The sequence below is a fragment of the Pterocles gutturalis genome, unplaced genomic scaffold (assembly GCF_000699245.1).
Source record: "Pterocles gutturalis isolate BGI_N339 unplaced genomic scaffold, ASM69924v1 scaffold26676, whole genome shotgun sequence".
NCBI lineage: Eukaryota > Metazoa > Chordata > Aves > Pterocliformes > Pteroclidae > Pterocles > Pterocles gutturalis.
Window position 1 is genome coordinate 1 of NW_010106225.1, and position 9985 is coordinate 9985.

Sequence of the window (9985 nt, forward strand, 5' to 3'; positions counted from 1 at the left end):
GGCTCTTTGTGCTCGGGGATTACAATGGGACAGCGGCTAACTATAGGGATGAGCTCAGTGGGGCCCGCTGGCCGCCCACCCCCAAGCTGGGCACGCCGGCCCCCAGCTTCCCTGGGCAGGATTCGCCCCGCATGGTGCTGCTGCCATCTCCCAGACCCCCCAGCAGAGTGGGGCGTGCTGAAACTGCCCGAGTGGGAGCAGGCGAGGCTGGGTCCTGGCTGATCCCGGACAGCTGAAGCCCTGGGGCCAGGGCCGTACAGCCTTGGTCAGCCGACCCCCTGCTGCACCTCTGCGGAGGCAGGCAGAGCCTGGGCTCTTGGCCGGAGGATGCAGCAAGGATGGAGCTGGGTTTTGCTCCAAAGACAAGCCCCAAAGACAGGCACGTACACCCCCAGGCCAGAGGGGGTTTATAGCACCAGCCTCCCTGTCCCTCTGACTCTTTGCTGCTCCCTCCCAGCACGATGAGCGGGGCGGCAGGTTGGCAGGGTCTCTGTGTGAAGTTTTGCCTGTTCTTTGCCTCATGTCCTTGATCTGTGTATTTCTGTTACTCTAAGCGGAGAATCTGGTGCTGGTAAGACTGTAAACACCAAGCGGGTCATTCAGTACTTTGCCATTGTCGCAGCCTTGGGCGACACACCGGGCAAGAAATTAGTAAGACCCTCTTTTGAAATGATTTAAATGATTTCTTGCTGTTTTCTTCCTTTCTTTTTTTTTTTTTTTTTTTCCCCCTCCCCCTTCTTCTTCTTTTTTTTTTTTTTTCCTTCCTCCAACTTTTTGCATTTGGAAGCGTGTTTTGGTCTGACCCACCCAAGGCTTGGCTTTTCCCTGACTTTTGAACAAGCAAGGCTTGAAATTACTCTGCTCAAGGGGAAATGGATTTTTTTTTTTCATGTGGCTGCTCAATCTGCACAGCCTGGAAGAGGTGCCTTAGATGCCCTCTTGATCTTCTCTTCCTCCTTCAACACCCCTCGTATCTTCTTCTTAAGGAGCGCTAAAAGAATGGAGTAAACCTGCCATTTCCCACCTTGCCTCTTTTAAGCCTTGCTTTTCGTCCTTTTCTCCTTTTTTTTCTCGTCTTGTTCATTTTGACCCTTTTCTACCTTGTGCTTTTCTTGCTCTTGTTTTGATTCTTGCATTTCTTTGGTGCTGGTGATTTTTGAGCTGCCTTTGCAATTGCTTCTTTCTTCTTGATACGTTGAGGCTCCAGCCTGCTTTTCCCTTGTAGAAGCAAACTGACTGCTTTAGGTTTCAGACAAGCAATACTTCAGCATTATTTTCTTTACTCTTCTTTGGGTTTGAATTTAACCGTTCTTGCTTTTTGATGCATTTCTTGATTTTATTGAGCTAATCTATTTAACAACTTTTTGGCATCTCTTATAAAGTTTAATCCTCCCAGGTTTTTTTTTTTTCTTGGACGTTTTTTGGCACTAAATGGTCATGCCCTGCTTTTCTGACCATGCTTCTTGTGGTTCTTGCCTGGCTTTTCTTGGATTTCTAAAGACAATTTTCTTTCCTTTCTCTAGGCAGCTCTTGCCACTAAAACTGGGGTAAGTGTTGTAGACTCCTAATCTTTAATGCCGAGGACAGGTTTCTGCTGAACAGGGTGATAAGGAATGTCTGTCTGGAGCCTCTGCCTCGGGTCTGGGAGCAAGGGCTCCTGGGCACCTGGGACCTGGGCAGCGGTTAGCTCTCTGCTTGGCTTTGTATCTCCCACCTTCCCATAGCTGGAAGCTTTGGCGTTTTGTCTCTTAGTGACTTTTCACTTTTCTGACTCCAACCTCTCCTTCAAGGGATCATTACTCTTCAAACGCTTGTTTCTAACCAGCGCAGTGTTTGCCTAGGGGTGGCGTGGACTCCTCCAAAGATGAGGGGAAGCCCCCTCTCTCTGAGTCGTTGAAGCCTCGAGGCCCAGCTGAGGGTGGTGGAGCTCAGAGGCAAGGGAAGAGCCTCTTTGCCGCGGGCAGCACTGTGCTCTGGCTGCAGACCCTGATGATGCCTGGCCATGCCACTCTCTGCACAGCCATGACCTGGCTGGTCCCACCACATTGCAGGCAGCTGATGTCCTTTGCTGGGGTGCATTTCTGGGGTGCTTGCTTAGCTCCAAGGAAAGGGCTGAGTGCCTTCAGAAATCCAGCAAAGGTGCGGTCCCTGCACTCCCAGCACCCCAAGGGCTCAGCTGTTTCAGCAGCTCGGCTGTGTGGCCCTGGCCCTCAGTTTGTCCGAGCACTCAGGGACAGCATTAGCTGATGCACACTAGGGGTAGGGGATGCTCATTATCATGAGTCTCAGACCGCCTGGGCAAGCTTACTAAGAGTGAGTAGCCCCCACTGGGATAGCTGAGGGGCTGAATCTATGGGTCCTGGGGCAGCTCCTGTTGAATGTCACAGGCCAGGCAATTTGAGATCAGGCTGGATTCAAATATAACAGATCAAAGGATAGCCAAGTGACAAAATGCCGTTTGTTAGTAAAGCTGTGGTTCACAGCTGCTCCCTGTCTCTTTTGCCCTTCCCACGCCTGGAGCTGCAGAGGTGGGGAGCAGTCGTGGGCCCAACACTGAAAAGACAGCGTGGCTCTTGGCAGGCAGAGCCCAGAGCTGGGGTTTCCCACCTAAGGAAAGCCCGATGGACTGTAATGTGTCGGAGCATGGGGAAAAGCCCTCATGAGAAATCCTGCAGGTGCCTGTGCCACCAAACTCTGCTACTGTTGTCAAACCCTTCGAGTGGCTTGGCACGAGTCTCTTGCTTCTCTCCTTGAATTCTTGTCCTGCTTTGCCTGCATTAGGTGGAGACTGTTTATCTTTGAACAGTGCATGTGAAACACAAATGGAAAAACAAGGTTAGGGGAAGGTTAATCTTGGGGCTCATTCAGGAGAGCTCCAGGGAGTTCAGATCCAGCTGGGACCTGTGATGTGTTCCCATCACACTGTGACCCTGCTGTGACGGTGTTGGTGCAGGAGTCCTGGATCAAGCCTGTTTTCTGGATCTCTTCTTTTGCAATGTGCTGTGAACTGTCCAAGACTTTGGTTTGGTGGAAGAGGAAATGCCCGGTGGAGCCAAAGAGCCTGCAATGGTTTAGACTGTTGTGGTGACAATGCGTGTTTGCTCTTGGTTTGCACTTTGTAGCAGCCTGAGAAAGGGGCTAAGGATTGCTGTGTGCAGAGGGGACAGCAGCCTGGATCTTCAAAGGGATCAGTTTAGGCAAGGAGAAGCCCACAGAGAGCATTGCTGCAAAACCCAGCTCTGCTGACCCCTAAACCGAGTTGCATTGCCTCATGAGACAAGGAGGTGCCTCAGGAGCAGCAGGCTCTTAAAGCCAGCTAAAGCAAGGAGCCCCACTCTGTTTTCCTGAGTTGTTGGTAACAGACCCCCTCTGGCTGGTGGGAGCTGACACATCCTTTGGTTTTGTTTTCCAGGGCACCCTCGAAGATCAAATCATTGAGGCTAACCCAGCTATGGAAGCTTTTGGCAATGCCAAAACCATAAGAAATGACAACTCCTCACGTTTTGTAAGTGTCTTAGCAAGACAGAAATCTACCGTGCCGCATTTATGTAAGCTGAATGCATCGCTTGTGTATTGTGTTTTCGTATGGCGTGAGCCAGAGGCACGCAGCAGGAAGCCAGCTCTGCTTCCGAGGGGGATTGCACCGCTGCTCCTGGTTCTGTCAGTGCAGTAAGTGGTGTGCTGGCCAGAATGCACTGCCCCAGTGTCACAGCTTGTGGCTGGAGAGACGTCCCTTACAGGACCAAAGCTGAGAGGGACAGTAAACACAGTCTGGTGTGCTGAGCTGGGACAGACAAGCGTGCCCCTTCCAGGCAGCAGCATCCTTTCTGCTAAGCCCAGCCTCGGTCTGCTGCAGGATGCAGAGCTCATCAGGCACAGGTGGCTTTGATGCCTGTTTGTGTGCCTTGGAGGGAAAGCAGACTGTCCTGGGTGAGATTCCTCAGCACGCCGCAGAGCAGGGGGCTGCGGGCAGACTCAGTATCACACTGCCCGGCAGAAAGGGCTGAGCTTTAAGAACAGACTTGAAGACAGTGAGTGAAATTTCTGCCTCCCTGGTGTTTAAAGCCTTATGCTGTCTGACCCTCTGCACATTACAAACCAGAGAACTTCACCCACCTGGCATCAGCAGAAGCCTGTGAAGTGGCAAATGAGCAGTGTCTTGGAATTATGGGGGGTTTCTAGGAGCTGTTCAGAAGTGTACCCGTGTAGCCAAGCTCAGTGCTTAGCTCTGCATGTTTTCAGGGCAAGTTCATCCGGATCCATTTTGGCCCCTCAGGGAAGCTGGCCTCTGCAGACATCGACATCTGTGAGTAACCGGGTGCCAGCTGCACTGGGGAGGGATTGCAGCTCACTGTTTGGGCTGATGCTGGGTCAGCTCTAGGAAAGAACAAGTCCTCCTCTAACCCCTCTGCCCTGTTTGCTTCTAGATCTTCTGGAAAAATCAAGAGTGATTTTCCAGCAACCCAAGGAGCGAAGCTATCACATCTACTACCAGATTCTCTCTGGGAAGAAGCCAGAGCTGCAAGGTAAGGCAGCCAGAGCTGCAGCGTAGCCTTTACAGGATGGAGGCTTGAAAATAGCCACCAAGAACTCTGTTAGCAGCTTTGGGGTCCACAGGGAATAAGCAAAGCTAGGTCACCATGCAGGTACTCAAATGCTTTGCTAGCTGCGCAGGATCATAGGATTGGTGGATAATTCAGGGTGGAAGGGATTTCAAGAGGTCATCTAGTCCAGCCTCCTTTGTCCCCACGGACTGTGAAGCCAGACTAAACCCCCTTCTGCAACTGTCTAGGAGTGGAGAAGTGGTCACTCAGGGTCTATCTGCAGGGAGGGAGTGTGTTTTGCAAAGGTGCATCCTCATCATGTGGTGGGTACAGCACTGACCTCAGCATTCACAGGCTGGATATTTACTCATTTTGGGGTAGAGGGAAGTGTTTTGCAGCCTACGCTGAGCTCCTCCATCTCACCCTAGTGGGATGACCTGTTTCAGATGAGCTTGAAAACAGCTGCACAGCTCACATGTCCTAGGTGTTCCCCAGGAGAGTCCCAGCTGACCTGAATTTTCTCTGGGGCTGCTGCTGTGCTCCAAGCAACCCTACCCTCTGGGTCCCAGATCCCATGGAGTGCACAGCAAACTTTTCCACACTGCAGAAAGATGGCTGGCACAGTCCCCTGGGTGGTCAGCCTCTTGCCTGGAGGCTCTTGAGCTTATTGCTATTGTGAGAACCATACCTTATTAGGCAGGTCTGGAGAGCTGTGCAGAGCAGTAATCTTATCTGGTGGTCACAAGGACATGGACGGCCACTTCTAAATCTGTCTGCAGCCAAGCCATATCCCAAGATAGCAAGCAGGAGGCACATCACAGAAGAGGTGGACCCATGTGTGGACCTGCCTGGGCTTCCTCCCACCGGCCGGTGCCCTCTAGTTGAGGCTGGGGAAGCCTTACCTCTTCATCTATGTCCAGGGCTGCCCCTCTGCCCCAGCTTTGTCTCCGTCAGACTGGCCTCACCCTCTGCATGTCTTCCCTCAACAGATATGCTGCTGCTCTCCCTCAACCCCTACGACTACCACTTCTGCTCGCAGGGTGTAACAACTGTGGACAACCTGGATGATGGCGAGGAGCTCATGGCGACAGATGTACGTGTACTTCCTTCACACCACAGCCCAAGGCATGGTCCTGGGAGAGGGCACAACCTCCTTCTGGGCAGACATGGGAACGTGTCCTGGCTTTGCCGTGTCCCTCTCTGAATTAGCTGGGAGCTCCCTCTGGTTTATTGGCGGTTGCTCTACACATGCTGTGAACCTACAAGAAAGAGCAGAGTGACTCAGATCTCCATCAACAGCCTCCTCCAGGCAGAGAATGGAGAGTAACTCCCTGTATTAGGAAGGGCCTGTAGCACATGAGCACTTACCGTGAGAAGATGAGACCTCAGCTTAGAAAACCTCATGTTTGTGGATGCTAGGCTAGTCCTTTTGCCTTCAAATAGATCTTGTGGGAGCTGGACTCACGTTCAAAATCCCATGGTCAGGATTCCTTGGCTAGGTGCCTGCCAGACAGAGCACCCTGCCCAGAGCCCAAGGATAGGGAGAGCATCTTAGGAGACAGTGGGAGGATCAGCCTTCACCTGGTGATTTTGTTCTATCTCTACTGCTTTGTCTCTCCTCAGCACGCCATGGACATCTTGGGCTTCAGCAATGATGAGAAGTACGGCTCCTATAAAATAGTGGGCGCTATCATGCACTTTGGCAACATGAAGTTCAAGCAAAAGCAGCGAGAAGAGCAGGCAGAGGCTGATGGCACTGAAAGTGAGTTTGGCTCTATGCTGCCAGATCTGCCCAGGCCAGGCCGTGAGCAGGACTGCAAGGACCTGCTCAATCCCAGCCTCCTGAAGGGCGGGTAGAGTAGGATACAATCACTGCCTGGTACTTTTCCATGTTTGTTACTTAGGAAAATCCAATGCAAATCCTAGATCTAAGAGAATAGTCAGGCTGCAGAGCACACCTGAAAATTCAGAAAAGTCAGAGCACAAATATTATCTATTGCTTTTGCACTGGCTCCCAGGCACAATGGAGAGGCACCTTCAAGGAGAGGGTGACTTTCCAGCACGTGGAAGGGTGAGAAGGGGGGGCCATACCACTCACCTGGAAGGCTTGAGCAGTAACTGTAAATCAGCTGAGGCAGGGATCCAGCAGAAATAACTACCTGGATCAGACCTTGTCATGCTAACATTCATAAAGAGTTCCCCTTGCCTGAGGAATGTCAACACAGGATTCAGCTGCTACCTGGTAATTAAAGAAGATTTTGGTCTAGCAAAAGAGGTGATTTCAAGCTACAATGTGCTATTGGGAGTCTATGAAAGATAAGTGAGAAAATCACCTCTCTTCTGGTCAGTTCAAATTCACTGCATGGGAATACAAGCTTCCACTGGAAAATGCATAGAGAGCCCTAGATCAAGAGGACTCAAAAACCTGATAGGCACCTGATAAGGTGCAGCAGGTCTGCTATGACCATCTTCTTCTCCAGACAGTAACTTCTCAGGCAGGAAATCCAGACTTTAAAAGCATCATACAATATTCAACATGGGAAATCACACTAGATGTTGGAGGAGACCCTGGAACAGGTGGAAAAACTATTATAGTTAGCATTGATCAGCAGAAGAGATGGTATTTTTTTTTTTTCTTCCCAGGGCTTCCTTGCTGGCTCCTCATGCTTTTGTACTGTTTTACAGGTGCTGACAAAGCTGCCTACCTGATGGGAATCAGCTCAGCTGACCTCATCAAAGGGTTGCTCCATCCCCGTGTGAAAGTGGGCAATGAATACGTGACCAAAGGTCAGAATGTGGAACAGGTGAGTGTGCTGGGACACAGGCTCCTTGCTCACACTCTTACGTGACTTCTCTGCAGGCAAGCCCATTGCATAATGTCCTCTGCACAGGGTGACTTCAGTTCACTCCTTGTGAGAACAAGGAGTGAACTGAACGTGCTCCAGAACAGCATGAGTAGGTGTATCCACAGCTACTGGCTTTTAGCAGCTGGGAAAGTTGGTGTCAGAGCTGGCAGATAGCTTTGGATATTAATCAAGGCTGGAGGTTCAATTCAGTGTCTTTGAAATGTGGGTTGGATCACAGGCAGAAGAGGTCCAGTTTCTATGGATCTGTTCCAGGGCAGTCACACTCCCATGAACAGTTCAGCTCTGGCAAGTAGAAAACTCATCTAAATACTGATCTAAAACTCATCTAAATGGATCTTGTGGGAGACTCTAATGCACCAAAGATGGATCTTGTCAGATTCCAGCCACATCACAGCTAGGTACCCAAACCTGGCCTGAATAGTGCTAGCCAGTCTTCAAGTAAAATTCAAGAGGACCTTAGGAGTTGGTGTCTTATCCAAAGTGAGCTGTAGGCTCCTGCCATGCACAACACTTCTGAAAATATCACTTTAGACTGAATCTGTATCCTAAGACCTTGGAGGCTAAGACCAGGCCAGGGACACTAGAACACACTTTTGAGCACGTGGATACTCATCTTGGAGGATATACTGCAACCATGAATTCCCTGGATCTGTCTGTCTGTCCTGTGTGTGCCAAGAGGAGCTCTCATCTTTGGCCTCTAGCTCCTGCAAAAGCAGGGAGAAGCTCAAGTGCTCATGACCCGCCCTCTGGTTTGCTTTGGCAGGTTGTCTATGCTGTGGGAGCCCTGGCTAAAGCCACCTATGATCGCATGTTCAAGTGGCTGGTGACTCGGATCAACAAGACCCTAGACACCAAGCTGGCCAGACAGTTCTTCATCGGAGTACTGGACATTGCAGGCTTCGAGATCTTTGATGTGAGTTCTGCAGGCTCCCTGCAATGGGTTTGAGGGAATGTTGTCGACAGACAGCTCAGACCCCTAGTCTCTGACAGCTCTAAGAAACTGCTGGTGTTGTTAAGAAAAAGAGCTCTTGTCTGACTTTATCTTGAGCAAACAGGCAGCTCACAAGGACTGTTCTGACATTGCTGTGGGCACATCTCCAGTGATTCCTGGCTACCTGCTCTGGTAGCAATCCTGCTGCACTCTTCATGCCCAAAGCAGAAGAGCAAATCCCTTCATGTCTGGAGCTCCTCTTTCTGATGCAGGTTTGTTTTGTTCTTGCAGTTCAACAGCTTTGAGCAGCTGTGCATCAACTTCACCAATGAGAAACTGCAACAGTTTTTCAACCACCACATGTTTGTCCTGGAGCAAGAGGAATACAAGAAGGAAGGCATCGAATGGGTCTTCATTGACTTTGGCCTGGACCTGCAAGCTTGCATCGACCTGATTGAGAAGGTAAAAGCATGAGCCAGGGCACAGGAATGGTACTTCTGGTGGGTGGCTGTTTGCAGTGACTGGAGGGTGGACAGTGAAGGGTGCTCTGGTACCAGAAATGAAGTTATTCCCTCCCCAGTCAGTGGCAAGTGCCCAACTGTTTTTCCCCACCTTTACAGTTCAGAGCCTCCAGCCTTTTTGACACAAATTTTGACTTTATGAAACCATGGGTATTCTGTTCCTCCCACCAGTGAGCCACAAAACCTGGTGTGGTTTTGATCTCCTTTTTTCACTTCAGTGCAGCAAGTACTTGAGTACTTACTTGAGTACTTGCTGATTCAGAGCAGCTTGTATAAAAGATTTCCACCATGGCATGGAGGAAACTCACCTCTTTTTTTTTTTTTTTTGGAAAGGAGCAAACTTGTCAGGCTACTAGAGAGGATCTCCCCTTCCCAACAATCTGATGGACCCAGGCAAGCCCCCGTGTCTTGCAGGCCTGGCCAGTCCCACTTGGGCTGGCTGGAGGTCGGATGCAGCCTGGAATAGCCTGGCCCATGGCCAATGTCTTGCACCATTTGCCTGAATGAGGATGAGGTCGCCCAAGTCCAGCCTTGCCTCACCTTGCTCAGTGGCACAGAGAGTCCCCCATTCTGGGATGGGACATGTCAACACTGAGCTCAGACCTCTTTATACCACCTTCTCCCTGCAGCCCCTGGGAATCCTGTCCATCCTCGAAGAGGAGTGCATGTTCCCGAAGGCCTCCGACATGTCGTTCAAAGCTAAGCTCTACGACAACCACATTGGGAAGTCTCCCAACTTCCAAAAGCCCCGGCCAGATAAAAAGCGGAAATACGAGGCCCACTTTGAGCTGGTGCACTATGCTGGTGTGGTACGTACCCTTGGCGCTTCCACACCATTCACACCCTCCCCCTTGCAGGGCTGGCCTTACCTCTGCCTCTCTGCTCTGGTGACAGGTGCCGTACAACATCATCGGGTGGCTCGACAAGAACAAGGACCCCCTGAATGAGACAGTGGTGTCCGTCTTCCAAAAATCCCAAAACAAGCTCCTGGCCTCCCTCTACGAGAACTATGTGGGCTCTACTTCAGGTGAGGAACAACCTCACATCTTTTTTCACCTTGGTCTCTCCCTCCCTTTGCTGCAAAGCCTCCTCACCCCCACGCCCAGCTGTTGGTGCAGCATT

General features: G+C 50.8%; 1 protein-coding gene across 1 annotated transcript in view; it reads left to right on the forward strand.

The window, feature by feature from the left end:
- Nucleotides 1–546: 546 nt before the first annotated feature.
- Nucleotides 547–9985, forward strand: part of LOC104472160 (myosin-7B-like) — a gene marked incomplete at its 3' end in the record, with an annotated part of 21659 nt that continues 12220 nt past the window's right edge. The window contains exons 1-12 of the mRNA XM_010087727.1: nucleotides 547–651; nucleotides 1524–1547; nucleotides 3413–3505; nucleotides 4243–4306; nucleotides 4428–4526; nucleotides 5534–5637; nucleotides 6168–6306; nucleotides 7230–7348; nucleotides 8175–8324; nucleotides 8634–8804; nucleotides 9493–9672; nucleotides 9758–9890. Coding sequence (XP_010086029.1) covers nucleotides 3452–3505; nucleotides 4243–4306; nucleotides 4428–4526; nucleotides 5534–5637; nucleotides 6168–6306; nucleotides 7230–7348; nucleotides 8175–8324; nucleotides 8634–8804; nucleotides 9493–9672; nucleotides 9758–9890 — 1213 coding nt within the window. The remainder of the gene's footprint in view (nucleotides 652–1523; nucleotides 1548–3412; nucleotides 3506–4242; nucleotides 4307–4427; nucleotides 4527–5533; nucleotides 5638–6167; nucleotides 6307–7229; nucleotides 7349–8174; nucleotides 8325–8633; nucleotides 8805–9492; nucleotides 9673–9757; nucleotides 9891–9985) is intronic.